At 37.7% G+C, this 20,133-nt stretch overlaps 1 protein-coding gene across 2 annotated transcripts in view; it reads left to right on the top strand.

The window, feature by feature from the left end:
• The window catches only part of LOC143020273 (low-density lipoprotein receptor-related protein 4-like), a 297,790-nt gene that overhangs the window by 193,264 nt on the left and 84,393 nt on the right, over positions 1-20,133 (top strand). For both annotated transcript variants that reach the window (XM_076176505.1, XM_076176504.1), the window contains 2 exons: positions 12,629-12,782; positions 14,052-14,166. In XM_076176505.1, the coding sequence (XP_076032620.1) occupies positions 12,629-12,782; positions 14,052-14,166 (269 nt within the window). The remainder of the gene's footprint in view (positions 1-12,628; positions 12,783-14,051; positions 14,167-20,133) is intronic.

Raw genomic sequence — 20,133 nt, 5'->3', positions numbered from 1 at the left:
ATAAACAAATGAAATTATAGTAATATAAATAATGATAAATAAAACCAATAAATTGGTAAAGTTAAATAATAAACAAACAGGTAAATAGTAATTAATAATAACTGGACAGATAAATAGTAATAAATAATAATCAAGCAAATAATAATAAACAAACAAATAATAACAAACAAATAAACAAATAATATCAAATAAATGACAGGCATTACAGCATCTTGCTTAGGTTTCTAAACAAATCTTAAAGCTTCAAACTGAACTACATTGCACTGCCTCTGCAGGAAGTTTATTCCATTCATTAACTACACGGTTGGCGAAGTTGTTTCTATCCACTTCCAAATTAAATCTATTTCCTGACAGTTTGAGACCATTATTTCTTGTCTGCTTCTCATTCAGTGTGAAAATTTTGTCGCTTATGATGTTGTCAACCCCCTTTAGAATCTTAAAGACCTGTATCAAGTCACCTCTGAGTCTACGCTTTTTTTTTTCTTTCTTTTTTTTTTTCTTCTTTTTTTTTAAGGAAAACAAATTCATATGTTTTAGGCGATTTTCGTATGATTTATTTTTGATATTTGGAATCAGTTTTGTGGCTCGCCGTTGCACTTTTTCCAATCTGTCAATGTCTTTTATGAGGTTCGGTGACCATACATAAAAGAATATTCTAAATGTGGACGAACTAACAATTTATAGATTGTTAAATAAGAGATGAACTTTGAAGTCAAAATATCGCGCAATCAGTCCTAGAATCTTATTTGTTTTCTCAGAGGGTGAAATACACTACTTAGATGATTTGAGACCGTTACTGATAATTACGCCGAGATCCTTTTCACTATCCATTTTTGTTAACGAATTTCCAAATAACTTGTAGTTGTACTTACTGTTGTTTTTACCTATGTGCATTACCTTGCATTTACTTGTGTTAAATTTGATTAGCCATTTTTCAGACCATTGCTGTAGTTGATCTAAATCTTCTTGAATATCTAATTAGTTTAAGCGATCATTTACCATTCCGCACATTTTTGTATCCTCAGCAAATTTAGAGACAATGGATTTCAGTCCATGATCTATATAATTTATATATACTGTGACTAGAAGTGGCCCAAGAACGGAACCCCGAGGAACTCCATTCGTAACGTTTTCCATCTAGAAGTTTTGCCATTTAGAACAACTCTTTGTTTAGGCTCGTTTAACCAATTATTAGTCCAACTTAATAGCATACATATACCAAGGCTTTTTCCCCCTTACAAGGGAGGTAGCCAAAAAGGAAAAGGCATAAAATCACTCCCACCCATTCCATCCCTGAATACACTCCACACCCCTCCACCCTCCCTTTCATATTAGCACCTCCCGGATGACGGGTTATCCCTGCATCCGTGCAAAGCTAATTTAGTAAGTAGTCTTTCGTGGGAAACAGTTTCAAAAGCTTTTGCAAAGTCTAAATATATTAAATCTATATTGTTTCTTTTATCATAATTCGATAAGACTGTGTTGTACAATTCGAGTTAGTCACTCAAGAACGTTTCCATCTGAATCCATCCTGGCTATCATTGATTAAATTGTTAGTTTCTAAATGATGTTCGATAGCATCTCTAATAATAGTTTCCATAATTTTTCCTACGATTGAAGTCAAGCTTATAGGCCTGTAGTTATTTAGTTTCTTTTTGTCACCTTTTTTTGAATATGGGAGTAACGTTAGCTAGCTTCCATTCTCTTGGGACATCTCCGGATATGATGGATTTCTTGAAAATAATTTCTAATAAAGCAACAATATGATTTTTCATTCCCTTTAAGATTTTTGGATGCCAACCGTCAGGCCCTGGTGTTTTATTAACTTTGAGTTTCACTATACACCTTTTAATTTTTTCTTTTGTTATATTTACCTTAGTAAATTCACACCTACTCTTTTCACAGGTCTCAGTTTGGAGTTCATTTTGAGGTGTTTCGTTTACGAATACTGAACTAGAATGGTTGTTTCAAATATCACACATTGCTTCATTTGAATATTCAAGGTAACCGTCAGCAGATAATAGTGGGCCAATATGACTCCTAACAACCTTTTTATCTCTAATGTAACTATAGAATTCTTTGGGATTCTCTTTGGATTTATCAGCGATGTTCATTTCATATTGTCGTTTTCGTTTTATTTATTATTATTATTTTTTTTTAATCTCTGTATTATTACATAACTTTGGCAGACCTTAGGTGCACCCGAGCACTTGTATTTCTTATAAGCCTGCCTCTTTTTCGCAATAATTTTTTCAGTTTCTTTGTCAACCCATTTTGAGCGAACCTGATTTGGGGGTGTCTGTCCTTAATCAGGTTGTATGTATGAACCGTCTCAGTAAGTGTATTTTGAAATATTTCCCACATCTGATCTACAGGTCTTTCACTTAATTTTGCCTCCTAATCTGTAAGCTGAAGTTCCTGACGTAGTCCTATGAACTGAGCTTTACTGAAATCGGGTATTTTAGATACACAAGTATCTATTCTATATATTTCTAGCAGTTTGAATCCATGCTGTGATCACTACTTGCAATAGTTTTACCAAGTTCTATGTCGGTTATCATGTTTTCGCGGCTAGTAATCAATAGATCGAATAAATTCCCATCATGTCTTGTGGGCTCTTTTACATGTTGAACTAAGTGATTATCACCGAGAAAATCTATCAAGCAAAAACCTATATGGCCATGTTCACGGGTCATCCAATAATTGTCAGTAAAATTTAAATAATCCATTATCAACAAGTTCCGGTTGCAGAAACTAGACAGTTCTTGAAACAACAGTTTGTCGTCTGTTAATGAGGGAGCGTTTAGCGTTGTTGATGGCGTATTGAACATGTAGTGTCCATCGGCCGTTTCTTTGAAGAATAACGCCTAAATATCGGACGGATGTGTAATGAGTGCACCTTTACATCATTGACTCGAAGGTGGCCCCAGTCAGGGTAACCACCATTTTTGTATCCGGGACGATGTATAAGCATGTATACGGTTTTGGTTGGGGACATCATCAAATCATGGTTTTGCAGACTTGCAATGACTTGATCTACCTGGTTTTGGAAGATTCGGAGATCTGCTCGGTGTTGGGTAGTGTCCTTTTTATGGCGTCTAAATCTGGATTTTCTCCATAGGGCTATGTCGTCCGTATATGCTGTGATGTATGTGTCTTTTCTTTGGCCTTTGCCTATGTCGGTGTGAAGAGTAAGGGGGGCGATTACAGATCCTTGCGGGATTCCCATATCGATGGGCATCAGGTCACTTAGTGTTTCTTTCCATCGGACTATTATTTTGCGGCCTTTGATGAAGGATCGTATGAAGGAGTAGATCTCCGATGATACATATGTCGAAGGTCTTGGTGATATCGAGGAAGCAGATGTGTAGAAATCTTTTCTGGAGTTGTGCTCTTCGGATGTGCTCAGAAAGTCGTACTATATAGTCCGTGATGCTTCTGCTTTTTCGAAAACTGCTTGGAATTTTGGTAGAGCGCCATTGGTCTCCAGAAAGTGAGTGAGGTGGTTTAGTACTATCCTTTCATATATTTTGTCAATGTATGATGTAAGGGATATGGGTTTTTAGTTGGTGATTAGGTATTCGGGCTTTTTAATTTTGGGTTTAGGAAGCAATGTAGTAATTTTTCAGGTTTCTTGGACAGTTTCTTCACCTCAACTTTTGTTGTAGTTTTTCTTGAAGATCAATGGGGAGATGTCTCAGGAGGGGGTATGATATCTTATCTGCTCCAGGTGATATTGAGGCTCCTTGGGTCGCTCTGAGAGCTCTACGTAGCTCGTATATATCGGGGTGCCTTTATGTGTCGTGGGGGAGTAAAGTTCATGTTGTATTCGGCCTCGCGGCGCAGTTTCTGCTGCGTTTCTGGAAGCTTGGAGGTGGTGCTGGCGTTACCGAAGTGGTTGAAAAAATCTTGCTGCCTTGTCTTCAGGTGTTTGTAGAATATTTCCATCGAGGGTGGCGAGATTCCTGTCGGGCGGGTAGTATCTTCTTTTAAGGATTTTTAGTTTTCCCCATGCTGCTCCCTGGTCCTCTTCCTTCCGACTTGAGTTTTCCCAGTAGTGTAGTTTGGCTTGGGCGATTGTTTTCTTACATTGGGTTTTTACCTTTATAATGGCTGCATGGCTGGTCTCCGTGCCTTCGCTGATGTAACGATGGTAGGTCTTGCGTTTCCGTTGGGCAGCTTCCTTGCAGGCCGAGGTCCACCATGGGTGTCCTTTTCTGTTCTTATTGTCTCCTTTTTTGGGTATAGAATGATGAGCCGCTGAGAGTATGAGGTTGGTGAGCTCTTTATATAGTTCTTCCGTGCATTTATTTGGATCTGGGGTATATTTTGCATAAGTGTGGAAGGACGTATATTTCTGCTAATCTGCTTTGTCCAGATTAAATTATTCTTGGATGGGAGGTGGGTAGATGGTGTGTGGCAAGTGAATGGTTGCGCGTACGGGGAGATGGTCTCCTTCAGGAGATGAAGGAACGTGGGAGCCGTAACGTAGTCTGTGAGATCCTCCCGAGGATCTACGCAGGCTCGTGTTGGAACAGTAGAGTCATAGGGATCAATGATAGGACATCACGATTGCGCACACAATTGGGATAACACTTTTTTTTATCCTTGGTATCTCTTTTCCAGGCGTTATGACCTTTACGCTTCTGATGGGATCCACCTTACCCGCAGAGGCAAAGATGTTCTTACAAACCTCATTGTGGGATTTTGTAATGAACTAGTTCCTTTTTTGGGGTAGAAGCCCAAAGGGAAGGGGAAAGAGAGTGTACTTGGGAAAACAGAGTAGAGCATAGCATTAATGTAAAACAATATGCCAGTATAGGAAAAAATATAATTTTAGGATAAAATGTCGGTAAAGGACGAAATGTTACATTAGAATATAATGTCAAGGAACAAAATGTCACGATGGGATGTAATGACAGTGGAGGACAAAATATCACGATGGGATGTAATGACAGTGGAGGACAAAATATTACGATGGGATGATGGGATATAATGATAGTGGAGAACAAAATATCACGATGGGATGTAATGATAATGGGGAAGAAAATATTACGGTAGGATATAATGTCAGTGTAGAGCAAAATATAATTTTAGGAAGGGATACCGGACAGAAAGTCAATGAAGGCCAAACATCACGATGGGATGTAATGACAGTGGAAGACAAAAGATCACGATGGGATGTAATTATAGTGGAGGAAAATATATCACGGTAGGATAAAATGTCACTGGAGGACAAAATACAATTTTAGGAAGGGGTGCCGGACAGAATGTAAAAGAACGACGGGAGGCCGGTGTAAATCGTGGTGACGTAGGGAGGCAAAGCGTACAAAAGAGAGATCGGATGACCGTGAGCGACCAGGTGTCCATGATGGGGGAAATGTTAATTTTGATGGGAGAAATGTTAAGGAAGCATTGAATGTCAATGAAGGACCAAATAACAATATAGAGCAAGGTGTCAATAAAAACAAAATTATAATGTAAGGCATGCTATTGAAACCCAAAACGTGTCAAAAAGAAATAATTACGAGTTTCATGAAAACCATGTACTTTAATGCTCGTAGTATACGAAACAAATTTCAAGAAATACAGGCGTATGTCAAAAGCGAAAATCTCGATATGATAGGAATAACCGAGACATAGTTAAATGGTAAAGAGTTCGAAGCTGAATTTAGTATTGCGGGATTTAAACACTTTCATCAGGACAGAAACCACAAGAAAGGTAGGGGTTTCTGTTGTACGTTAAAAACAATATCCATGCTTGTGTTTTAGAGAAAGTGAAACAGGATGCATATGATAGTTTGTGGGTAGGATTAACCCAAACAAATGGACAAAAAATGAATGTAGGTGTAATATATGGGCCAAAGACGACAAACTGTTATTGCAAGAACTGTCTAGTTTCTGCAACCGGGATTTGTTGATAATGGATTATTTCAGTTTTACTGACATTGATTGGATGACCCTTGAACATGGCCATATAGGTAATCGCTTGATTGATTTTCTTGGAGACAATTACTTAGTTCAGCATGTAAAAGAGCCCACAAGACATGGGAACTTACTCGATCTATTGATCACTAGCCGCGAAAGCATGATAACTGATGTAGAATTCGCTGAAACTGTTGCAAATAGCGACCATAACTTACTTAGATTCAAAATACTTAAAAGAAAAATTAAAATAGATATTTGTGTTTCTAAAATACCCGATTTCAGTCAAGCTCAGTACATAGGACTACGTCAGGAGCTTCAGCTTACAGATTGGGAAGCAATTTTAAGTGAAAGACCTGTAGATCAGATGTGGGAAATATTTCAAAATACGCTCACTAAGATGATTCATACTTACATTCCTTTTAAGGACAGGCGTCCCCCAAATCAGGCTCGCCCAAAATGGCTCGACAAAGAAACTGAAAAAAGTATTGCTAAAAAGAGACAGGCTTATAAGAAATATAAGTCCTCGGGTGCATCTAATGACTATGAAAGTTATGTATTAATACAGAGAGATTTAAAAAGACAATTAAAAAACGAAAATGACAATACGAAATGAACATCGCTGATAAATCCAAAGAGAATCCCAAAGAATTCTAGTTACATTAGAGATAAAAAGGTTGTTAGGAATTACATTGATCCACTATTATCTGCGGACGGTCAACTTGAATATTCAAATGAAGGAATGTGTAATATTCTAAACAATTATCTTAGCTCGATATTCGTAAACGAAACACCTCAAAGTGAACTCCAAACTGAGACCTGTGAAAAGTCTAGGGTAAACTTACTACGGTAAATATAACAAAAGACAAAATTAAAAGGTGTATAAAGAAACTCAAAGTTAATAAAACACCAGGGCCTGACGGTTGGCATCCAAGAGTCTTAAAGGAAATGAAAAATGAGATTGTTGTTCCATTAGAAATCATTTTCAAGAAATCCATCATATCCGGAGATGTCCCAAGAGAATGGAAGCTAGCTAACGTTACTCCCATATTCAAAAAAGGTGAAACAAAAAAATAACTATAGGCCTATAAGTTTGACTTCAATCGTAGGAAAAATTATGGAAACTATCATCAGAGATGCTATCGAACATCATTTAGAAAGTAACTGTTTGTTAAATGATAGCCAACATGATTTCAGACGGAACCGTTCTTGCGTGACTAACTTACTCGAATTCTACAACACAGTCATATATTATGACAAAAGAAACAATATAGATTTAATATATCTAGACTTTACAAAAGCTTTTGATATCGTCCCTCACGAAAGACTACTTACTAAATTAGCTTCACACGAAATAAGTGGTAACCTATTAAGTTGGACTAGTAATTGGTTGAATGATAAAAAACAGAGAGTTGTTTTAAATGGCAAAACTTCTAGATGGAAATTTTTTACAAGTGGAGTTCCTCAGGGTTCCGTTCTTGGGCCACTTCTATTTATAGTATATATAAATGATATAGACCATGGACTAAAATCTACTGTTTCCAAATTTGCTGATGATACAAAACTGTGCGGAATGGCAAATGATCACTTAAACCAATTAGATATTCATAAAGATTTATATAAATTACAGCAATGGTCTGAAAAGTGGCTAATGAAATTCAACACAAGTGAATACAAGGCTATGCACATAGGTAAAAATAAGAGTAAGTACGATTACAAGTTATTTGGAAATTCGTTAACAAAAGTGAATAGTGAAAAAGATATCGGCGTAATTATCAGTACCGACCTCAGATCATCCAAGCAGTGTATTTCAGCCTCTGAGAAAGCAAATAAGTTTCTAGAACTGATTGCGCGATCTTTTGACTTCAAAAGTCCATCACTCATTAACAAGCTATATAAATCGTTAGTTCGTCCACATTTGGAATATGCTGTTTCCGTATGGTCACCGAAATTCATTAGACATTGACAGACTGGAAAAAAGTACAACGGCGAGCTACAAAACTGATTCCAAATATAAAAAAGAAATCATACGAAAATCGAATAAAACATATGAATCTGCCCCCCCCCCCCAAAAAAAAAGCGTAGACTCAGACACCATCAAGAGAGATGGTGTATTGGTCTAAGTCACTACGGCACTGGTCACATGCTTGCCGCCGTTGGTTCGAGTCCTCGGGCGTACCACATTTCAATTTCTGCATGTGCCTCCACGGTTCTTCCGAAGTTGATGGCTTAGAATTAAAACGCATTGTGGGTGATAATATATATATATATATATATATATATATATATATATATATATATATATATATATATATGTGTGTGTGTGTGTGTGTGTGTGTGTGTGTGTGTATACATATATATGTATATAAGTATGTACACGTGTGTGTATATATATATATATATATACATATATATATATATACATATATATGTATATATATATATATATGTATATATATACATATATAAATATATATATATATATATATATGTATACATATATATATAAAAATATATATATATATATATGCATATACATATATATATATTGATGGCTAGCACTGAGGAAAACAAGAGACACGAAATCCCCAAGGGCTCTCGCATATTTCATATTTTCAGGGGAGATATAGATGAAAGTCGTACAAAGTAAACAAAAAAAGACAAGTAGTAATAGTATAAGCAGGAATGTTATAAAGCAAATTATATTAGGGGAGGTGACTTAGTTAATCAAAATACCTATACCAAATATTTATTGTGTGATATTTTGCCATCTAATGGTAATTGGTGTAACCTAAGTATGTTGTTGATATTCTTTGCCTGTGGATATATACTTGAGAATTTGGATACATTTTTGCAGTCCCTTAGCAACATGGTTCCCTCCATTAGATTCACTTTAGATTTAGAAATTAACGGTAAATGGACCGTTTTGGATTGTCTTATTCATTTAAAAGTAATAAATTCAAATTTAGTACTTATAAAAAAAAAAAAAAAAAATCATACATTCATCATTATTCGGCCCATCCTGACAAAGTTAAACATATAGTGTTTTTTCCATGTTTTTATGTGGCCTCCGTATATACAGCCTTGAATTTATAGATGAAATTTTTGAGTATATTTCTAATGTCGGAATATGAAAGTGGTATTTAATAATCCATGCACATTCAAGAATTTAATCATTAAGAATTGGCCAATGGATTCAAGTGGCTGCGTGTACAGCATCTTCTGCAGAGATTGTGAGATGTTTTACCTAAAGCAAACAGACAAAGAACCATCAACTAGGATTAAACAACACAAGAACAGGGCTAGAACAGTACAAGATTTAAATGCATTATTTGTTCATAAGAAAGAATTTAATAATTTTATTGACGGGGCTAAAGCTTCACCCATTATTCAATTGTCAACAGGAATATCATGGAGAGCAGTCTCGTTTAACCAATCTGAAGGAGTTAATCTTAACATTAGTAGTTATATAAGTTAGATAGTTTCATTATTGATAATATTTGTAAGCAAGTTGGAAATTTTCACCAAGTATGAACTCTTGGTGACGTTTTTGAAATGTACTTATGTTGTGCTTTCCGATTTGATTATGTGGTGTGACCGTTACTGTTCATTTACTCTACCACTCCCAGTTACCTCTCCTAATAGCTTTTGTGACATTCCTATTCATACTGTTACTACTTGTATGTTATTGCTTATTTTGTACCACCCATTTGTATCTCCCATGAAGATGTGGTTAGTGGTAACCAGCAAATTATTGGATCATGTATCAGTTTTGTGATTTATCTGCACATATATATATATATATATATATATATATATATATATATATATATATATATATATATATACATACACATACACACACACACACACACACACACACACACACACACACACACACACACACACACACACACACACACATACATACATAAATATATATATATATATATATATATATATATATATATATATATTTATGTATATACATATACCCGTCGTGGTTTTCACAGAATGCCCTTAGCAAAGCTAAAATTAGCTTTTATAAATCTGATTCCCATTTCTCTAAGTGGGATAATTGTTGCATAAAATTACCATACAAAAAATCAATCAATGATATGTCTCAATTGTTACCGAAAGAAAAAGTCAACTTCATCTTCAATTATCCCAATAATTTGTTCAATAAACGGGTAGAGACCTCACTACTGGGATCAAAGATCACAAGAATTCAATCAAATATAGGCAAGAAAAATCCGCCTTATTTCAGCATGTCGCCAATAAAAAACATCAAATAAATTGGGACGACGCTGAAATAATTCATAAATCTAAATGCATTTTTAGAGGAAAAATGATAGAATCCTCTTTAATAGATAACATTCCTAGTGATGATATTTCCAATGGCCAATGGTCACCAGATTGCATAACTTCCTTTGCTGTAAATACATTGCTACCCTCTATACTAGCATTGGACAAAATCCACCAATGCCCACGTAGTGCCGGACACGTGACCTGAGCCCTCGTCCCTACCTGTTCACCTCACTCTGTAATCACATCTGCTGAAGAGGATCACAGATAGTGATCGAAATATACGGATCTTTCTACTTTCGCCTATTCTTCTCTGAAAATGGGTCATTAGTACATTATATATATATATATATATATATATATATATATATATATATATATATATATATACACACACACACACACACACACATATATATATATATATATATACACATACATGTATACACACACGCACACACACGTGCACGCACACACACACACACACACACACACACACACACGTTTGCGGTCACCCTAGTGATACATCCTCGGCACCGAGACTTGCTACACCCTCCCCCTCGCCCCTCCACCAGCACTACCACCACCACCACGGCGCGAGGTGCGTGACCACAATACCATCAAGCCGATCAGAACAAGCACAGACCGGTATAAGAAGAGCCCCATATTTGTGGAGTTAATCACCAACAAGAAATACACAATGTTGTACAACACGTCTATTCTTTAGCTTCCTGTTTTTTATGCTTGTAACATCATCTTTACACTTATATTTTATAATTTTATAATTCTGTAGGTTGTATATTTTCAGCAGTAATGCTGCTATACCCAATAGACCGTATATTATTATTGTTATTATTATCATTATTGCACACACACACACACACACACATATGTGTGTATATATATATATATATATATATATATTGCAGATGTGTCCCGAAAGGGAGTTGACGATAGCAAATAGTGTTTAAGATAAAAGCCAAGAATAAATATACATATAAAAGGGTGGTTAACAGGGCATTAATGGATTAGGAAGAGTTCTGAATGCTATATTTTCAGGGAAAGAGTAGGGGAATATCAGATATTGGTTTGGTTGAATGAAAATTGAGAGGGGACAAAAATGGAGAAGGAAACGCTTAAGTAGTAGAGAAGTGCTACGAATTAACAAATTTAGTAAGAAGAAATAATAGGAGATTTAAGAAGAGGCATGGAGGTGGTGAGGGAGAGAGATGTAGGAGTAGAAGAAGAATAAGAAAGTTTTAAGGAGGAAGTGACATTGTGCAGATTTAGTATGTGGGACGAGGAGGATGCGAGGGAATTGAAGAAAGGGTGGGATGAAGAGATGTTATATTAGAAGAGAAGATGTGAACGTATGTGGATTGGTTGCAAGGTAATATTTAGAAGGCATATCGTCACCCTCGTAAAGAAATTGCCTAAGTCATTTTTCGTCAATTTCTGGATTTTTTTTTTCAATTAATTTTTCATTCCTCCCTGTGGTACAATTCCCAATGTTGTATTTAGTGTCTGAGTAAGTTAAAACTACGTTAGGAGGAACATTACGTACATTTAATAGAATATAAAAACTATTTTTTTTTTTCGATTTCCTGAAAAGTTGGACAAATGATTTAGGCACTTTCTTTATGAGGTTGACGATATGAGAGATATAAAAAGAAGAGAAGCAGAACGTGAATTAAGGGAAGCAAAAAGGAAAGCGGGCGTGAAATGGGGTAGGACCACGACAGAAAAGTTCGAAAAGACTTAAAACATATGTTGGAAGGAACTGAAAAGAATTAGGGGGTGAGTCAGGTTGAGAGAAAAAGGTAAAAGGTACAGATGGACAGATATTAATAGAAGTGAATGCGGTAAAGGAAAGATAAGTCTATTGTTTAAGAGAGTTGTTGAATGTTGAGGTTAGGGAGGGATTTATACTTGTCTATTATTATTATTATTATTTTATTATTATTATTATTATCTTTTGTGTGTGTACTCATTCCCGGATCTCTTGTACTCCTACTTCAAATTGGTAGTTTTTTCCTCCATCTTTCCTACGCTTTATCTGTTTCGATTTCTGCAAACATATCATGTGCTAAACCAGTTATTTTTTCGAAATAATTTTCTTTTTAGTTTGTGTGCGTGTGTGCATATGTTTGTTTGTTTGTGTGTGCGCGTACGCGCCCGCGCGCGTGTGTGTATTTATGTGCGTGTGCGTGTGTACATGAATATGTGTGTGTGTGTGTGTGTGTGTGTGTGTGTGTGTGTGTGTGTGTGTGTGTGTGTGTGTGTGTGTGTGTGTGTGTGTGTGTGTGTGTGTTTGTGTAGATGTGTGCGTGTGTATTGTACGTTCTAAAGCTTCAAAGTATATTGTTCTTTTCTTAACTCGGATCCTCTCTCTTTCCAGCTTCTGTTAGATAAGGGCGACTATCGTCCAGTAGTTGACGACCTCATGAACGCAATATTCCTTGATTTTCACTTCCGCCTGAGCCTCCTCTTCTGGACTGACGTCTCCTTGGATGCTATCATGGTCGCCCACCTCAATGGAACCGGGAAAACAGGTGAGGAAACCGGAGTGTTTTGGTGCTACAAATGAATGAGCATGGAGCATAGATCATAAATTGCTGATGAATAAAAAATCTCGTTTAGACATTTGTTTGAATCTATAAACACAATAGTCCAAGCATTTGTTACAATAAAAAGACTTGTTTACTCCATAGAACTACATTTGACCGAAAAGGTTTTTTTCATATAGAAAATAGAACTCGTACTAATGGCAAATAGTAGGTATGAGTTACGGGATAGAGAATAAGAATGTATAGGCTGTCGTTTTTATGGTGGACAGACAATGAAGCCCACCGAGTAGGGTATATATTCTTCATGTGATAAGGTGGATGGTATTGTTAAAGAAAATATATTGAGACAGTAGGTCACTCACCTCTGTGATATAATTGGGTATAATTTTCATATGGAAAATAGAGGCATTGGTTCAAATGTAAGAGTTTTGAGGGCATGGAAATAGTGTTTACACACATGAACATGGTCCGACACTAAAGGAATTTGTATGGAGCTAATGGAGAAGCCCCGGACTAACAAGGGTTTCTGTTTATCCACATCTCACTCTGCCCAGAGTCTTCCCACTCAGGTCCTTTGTCAGGACAAACAAACTGTATCTTTAGGGGGTATTCACCTATAATTTTTTTGTTTTATCTTTTCCTTCTCATATTTCTTGATCGTCTTCTTGTTTTTGTTTTGTTTTTTACCTCTATCTCTTCTTTTTCTTTTTCTTCTTCTTCCTCTTCTTTTTCTTCCCTTTCTTTGTCATCTCTACTACTCTTTTTTCACGTTTTCCTTGTTGTTGTTCTTTCTCCCTTACTATCATCTTATTCTTCTTTTTCTTCCTTGCTATCATCCTCTTTATTTTCTTTTTCTTCTTCATTTTCTTCTTCTTTTTATTCATTTTCTTCTTCTTTTCAATTCCTTCTTCTTCCTCCTTTTCAATTCCTTCTTCCTCTTTTTTTCGCCTTCTTTTTTTTCCTTCTTTTCTTTTTTCTTTTTTATTTCATCTTATTCCACTTCTTTTTATATATTTCTTTTTTCAACTTTTCTACTACTTCCTCTTTTTTAGCGATACCCATTGCCGCAACTATCAGTTTATCTAACTCATACGTGTGGCAACTCCTGGAAATGAAGAAAGGATTATAATAAATTTAAACTCTTTCCGTACCGGATGGCGTTTATTCTTACCTTGGCTGTCTCGAGGCCATTTTCTTTATATCCGTTACACCCAGAAAGTAATGAAAAACCCTAATCAACGTCTGTGTTGGCAGACATCATCCGCTGGGGCCTAGAGGGTCCGTCTGGCATCGCCGTGGATTGGTTGCACAACCACATCTACTGGCTAGACGCAGACATGCAGCGCATCGAAGTGGCTGAGCTCGACGGGTAAGTACTAGAAAGAAACTTTCGCCTGTTAATCGCAGTACTATTCACTTAATACACCAATTCCACATGAAGGTAAGGTATTATATATCGATTAAGACCCGCTGATTAAGATCTCCATCCATCCAAGTTCATTCTTCGAATGAATAAAATTCTCTAACGTTAGATATTCAAATTTATGCACTACCTCAAATGTGTTACTAAAGGGCTCACATTGTAAAGATTAGAGACAGCTCGAAAGTCTAATATGTTTTGTATCAATTCCATTACAGGAAGTATCTAAAAGAATTTATAACCTTCATGCACACCCCAATTCCTCATATTACTAACTTCATATACAAAACTTCACCAGTGTTCTCACTCTCTCTCTCACTCTCTCTTAATCTGTCTCTTTCCATCTCTCTCTCTCTCTCTCTCTCTCTCTCTCTCTCTCTCTCGCATATGTTTGAGTGGGTATGTGCGTACACAGACATATACACATGCACACTCCCGCAAACAAATACACACACACACACACACACACACACACACACACACACACACACACACACACACACACACACACACACACACACACACACACACACACACACACACACACACACACACACACACACACACACACACACACACACACACACACACACACACACACACACACACACACACACACACACACACACTTCCCTTTGAAGCAGACGCGGACACACCCAGCCGATGCCCCATGGATCACTCCCAGGATTAAGAGACTGATTCAACAGCGTGCTAAAGCTTTTTACACTGACATAAACCTTTTTAGACAACTCCGGAACAAAGTCATAAGGGAAATAAAAAGAGCCAAGAAAATGTACTACCCCAACAAGATCAAGCACTTACAGCAGAACAGCAGCCTGTGGTTTAACAGGGTCAAAAGCTTGTGTGGTATGAGGCAGGCATCTGACATCCCCCTCCTATCACAATTTTCACCAGACCTTGCGGCTGAGCAATTAAATGACCACTTCGCATCCATCTGTCAAACGCTGCCCGGTATTGACCTCTCTCTCCTCCCTGCTTTCCTCCCCTCCCCTTCTCCCCCCACAGTACATGTTTTTCAGGTTGCCAATAAGCTCGCTAGCATCAAGTCAAAGCGGTCCTCTACACCCGTAGACTTACCCATCAAACTTTATCGTGAATTTGCTCGCGAACTTGCCATCCCAATTTGTTCAATAATCAATGCGTCACTTAAGCAAAACAAATGTCCTACGGATTGGAAGAGAGACTTTATTACACCCATCCCCAAATCTTCCAAACCCCAATCCTTTAGTGATTTCAGACCCATTACTATCACTCCTGTTCCTAGTCTTATATGTGTGGATTTTGTCTTCGAATGAGCATATTCCAAAGTCAGCAAATTCATTGATCCCCAGCAGTTTGATAACGTAAAAACATCCTCCACCACTCACTATCGTATTAGCTTCCTTGAATTTATCTATAAAAAAAATCTCGAGTAGCGCAAGACTTTACTTGCAGTGGCATTCATTGACATCATGAAAGCCTTCGATCTTGTTGATCACACCACTATCATCACCAAAGCCATCCACCTTGGCCTTCCTACCTCCTTGATGGCTTGGCTATCTGACTTCCTGATGGGCCGTTGTCAAGCTGTCAGATATCAGGGACACGTCTCCGCAGCCCAGCACCTATCCTGTGTGGTACCACAGGGAACAAGAATGGGGACACTGTGTTTCCTGATACTCATCAACGATGCCCTGGGAGGCATATCGCACAGGTGGAAATATGTTGATGACTGCACGGTGGGGAACACTGACCTGAACTACGACCCACTGCAGGACACGCTGGACAAGCTAATACATGGACAGTGCACAACAAAATCTCCCTCAACCACAAGAAAACTGTGGCAATGCACTTCCACACCTCCAATGATGTTCTCCCCCCTCCCCTGCTGACAATTGACGGCCAACCCCTACAAGTGGTCCAGTCAACAGAGCTGCTGGGGATAACCATCAAGCAGTAATTTGACCTAGAAGAAGAACACCGCCAACACCGTCAGGGCAGCCTCCTACAAGCTGTATATGCTGCGTCGACTGAGTTCATTAGGGGCTCAGGCTGAAGATCTCAAGACCATCTACACTTCCTTCATTTTACCCAAGTTGATGTATGCATCACCCACCTGGACCTCCTCACTCACAATCACGTAGCAGCTACAGCTGGAGAAAGTGCAGAAGAGAACTGTCGCATAATCCATGGCAGAGCATACACCACCTATCCACACGCTCTCACCACACTTGGACTACCCACCCTTGCTGACCGCTATCTTTAGAGTTTGAGGTCATTTGCGGTCACCCTAGTTAAACATCCTCGGCACCGGAACCTGCTACCTCCGCAGGTACCACGACCACGGCTGCAGGTGCGGCACCATAATACCATTAAGCCGATAAGGGTCACGCACTGACTGGAATAAAAAGAGCGCCATACCGACATATCTGGACTTGATCAACAACAAAAATTAACAATGTTGTACTACACATCTATTCCTCACCTTACTGTTTTTTTGTCTTTTTTTTTTTTAATGCTTGTAACAACATCTTTTCACTGTCATAGTTTTATATTGTTATAATCTTGTAGGATGTATATTTTCAGCAGTAATGCTGCTATACCCAATAAGCCTATGATTATTGTAATAATAATAATAATAATAATAATAATAATAATAATAATAATAATAATAATAATAATAATAATAATAATAATAATAATAATAATAATAATAATAATAATAATAATAATAATAATAATAATAATAATAATAATAATAATAATAATAATAATAATAATAATAATAATAATAATAATAATGATAATAATAATAACAATGATAATAATAATAGTAATAATAATTACAATGATATTCATAATAATAATAATAATGCTGATAGTAATAATGATAATAATGATAATGATAACAACAACAACAATAATAATGATAATAATTGTAATAGTAATAATAATAATAAAAATAATAATAATAATAATAATAATAATAATAATAATAATAATAATAATAATAATAATAATAATAATGATAATGATGATGATGATGATAATAATAATAATAATAATAATAATAATAATAATAATAATAATAATAATAATAATAATAATAATAATAATAATAATAATAATAATAATAATAATAATAATAATAATAATAATAATGATGATGATGATGATGATGATGATGATGATGATAATAATACATACATACATATACCAAGGCTTTTCCCCCCTTACTAGGGAGGTAGCCAAAAAGGAAAAGGCATGAAATCATTCCCACCCATTCCATCCCTGAAAACACTCCACACCCCTCCACCCTACCTCCCATCTTAGCACCTCCTAGATGACGGGTCATCCCTGCACCCTGTCCACTGCCCTGGGTCAGAAGCAGTGTTGCAAGATACAGCACATCCACAGCAAGGCCGCTTCATTAAATCGGCGACCCCCCCTCTCCGTCCCCCCATATAAAGGAGAGGACGGGGAGAAATCACTTCGGGCTGCGTCAAAATTTTGCTCACACACACTACCTCACCCCCCATCCTCCCGTCCATTCCACCTCATGCATCACAACATCTTCCATATACAACCATTCTCCATTCACCCCTGTCTTCTGTCCTCTCCCGTCCTTCCTCAACAGACATTCCCCTCTTCCCCAAAGCCCCCTTCACCCCATCCATCCATCTCATCCTAGGACGTCCCCTCATGTTCACTCCCTCCACATCTGCCTTCCATACCTCCTTTACTAGTCTTTCTTCACTCATTCTTTCCATGTGTCCAAACCATCCTAATACTCTTTCATCAACCCTATCTCCCACCTCCTTTTCCACCCCTGTTCTTCTCCTCACCTCCTCATTTCTCACTCTATCTAGCCTAGTAACCCCCATCATACTTCTCAGACACTTCATCTCAAACACATTCAAACTCCTTCTCTCTTCCTCTCTTATGTTCCATGTTTCTGCTCCATACAGTGCTGTTGACACAATCACTCCTTCATACAGTCTCCTCTTAGCATCCATTCCCAAATGTCTATTCCTCATTACACTTTTTAATCCACCAAGGCATTTACTCGCTTCTCTCAATCTACATTCTACCTTCACCTTCACTCCACCTTTTCCTGCCACATTTGCACCCAAGTATCTAAAACTATCCACTTCCTCCAGTTGCTCACCCTTAATGCTCACTTCCAGATTACTGCCACTTTCACCCCTTGTACATCTCATCACCTTACTTTTACCCAGATTTATCTTCAGCTTTCTTCTATCACACACTCTCCCCAACTCTGTCACCAACTTCCTCAATCCCTCCTCCGATCCTGCCACAAGCCCAGTGTCGTCCGCAAACAACAGCTGGCTCACCTACCACTTTTCTCCATTTTCTTTAACCATCTCTAATCCCTGACCCACTACCCTTGCATTTACCTCTCGCACTACCCCATCCATGTATAAGTTGAACAGCCAGGGTGACATAACGCATCCTTGACGAAGTCCCACCTTTACCTCAAACCACTCGCTCTCTCCATTTCTAATCCTGACACAAGTTCTACTACTCTCATAAAAACTCTTGACAGCTCCGAGAAGCTTTCCTCCTATCCCGTATATCCGCATAACCTCCCACAGTGCCTTTCTGTCTACCCTGTCGTAAGCCTTTTCCAGATCCATAAAGGCCCAAAAAACATCCTTCCCCTTTCCTATAGCTTTCTCACATATCTGTCTTACCACAAAGATCTGATCTACACAACCTCTACCTGTCCTAAAAATCACACTGTTCCTCACCAATTACTCCTTCTGTTCCTCTCCTAATCCTCTCAATCAAGATCCTCCCATAAGCCTTCCCAACTACACTTAACAAGCTAATCCCTCTGAAACTACTACATTCACACTTGTCCCCTTTTCCCTTATAAAGTGGAACTATACAGGCACTCCTCCAGTACTCCGGCACTCTACCCTCTCTCCAGCAAACATTAAATAACCTCACCAGGCATTCCACCTTTACTGTACCTCCTTTTTTAAGACATTCTGCATGGCATCCATCCAGACCAGGTGCCTTACCTGCTTTCATCATCTTAACTGCTGCCTTCAATTCATCCTTCCTTATTTCTCCTCCATTTTCCTCACTCATCACTCTCATTTTCTTAGCATTTCCCACTGCAGCTATCTTTCCCTCCCTATCCTCCTTCACATTTAGCAACTCCCTAAAATATTCTGCCCATCTTCCCCTTACTGCCTTCTCCTCCATTATCATCTCTCCATCTGCACCTTTTACCTTTTCTTCTCTACTTGATTCACCTCCTCTTCCTCTCTTAATTTCTTTCCAGAACATCTTTTTATTACTTTCAAAATTTTCTGTCATACTCTTACCCCATTTTACATCTGCTCTCCTCTTTGCCTCCTTTACCTTTTTCTTTACTTCTCTTTTCTTTTCTTTGTACGTCTCATATGACTCCCTCGTCCTATTTTGTAACCAAACTGTGTAAGCTCGCTTCTTCTCTTCTACAACCCTCTTCATTTCCTCATCCCACCATTCACTACCCTTCCTTCTATTTCCTCCTGTCCTTCTTGTTCCACACACCATCTTTGCACACTTTGTGACTCCCTCCTTGAACCATCCCCATTCCTCCTCCACACCTACCTCCACTCTATCCTCCACTCCCACTCCTCCTTCAGCTTCTTCTTGTACTCCTTCTCCTTTTCTTTTTTATTTAAAGAGTTCACTCTAAGCACCTCCATACCTTTTTTCCTTTTCCTCTTTCTCCATCTGTCCTCCACTCTTAACTTACCTTCCACCAGAAAATGATCTGATATTCCCCCACCTTCTCCCCTTAGCACATGTACATCCTTAACTCTTCCTATCATAATCCTATTTACCACTACATAGTCCATTAAAGCTCTATCTACCACCCTTCCCTCCACCACCCTC

The sequence above is a fragment of the Oratosquilla oratoria genome, chromosome 39 (genome assembly GCF_046742065.1).
Source record: "Oratosquilla oratoria isolate Oo_2021 chromosome 39, ASM4674206v1, whole genome shotgun sequence".
NCBI lineage: Eukaryota > Metazoa > Arthropoda > Malacostraca > Stomatopoda > Squillidae > Oratosquilla > Oratosquilla oratoria.
Note: the sequence above shows the minus strand (reverse complement) of the source record. Positions and strands in the feature narration are given on the sequence as shown.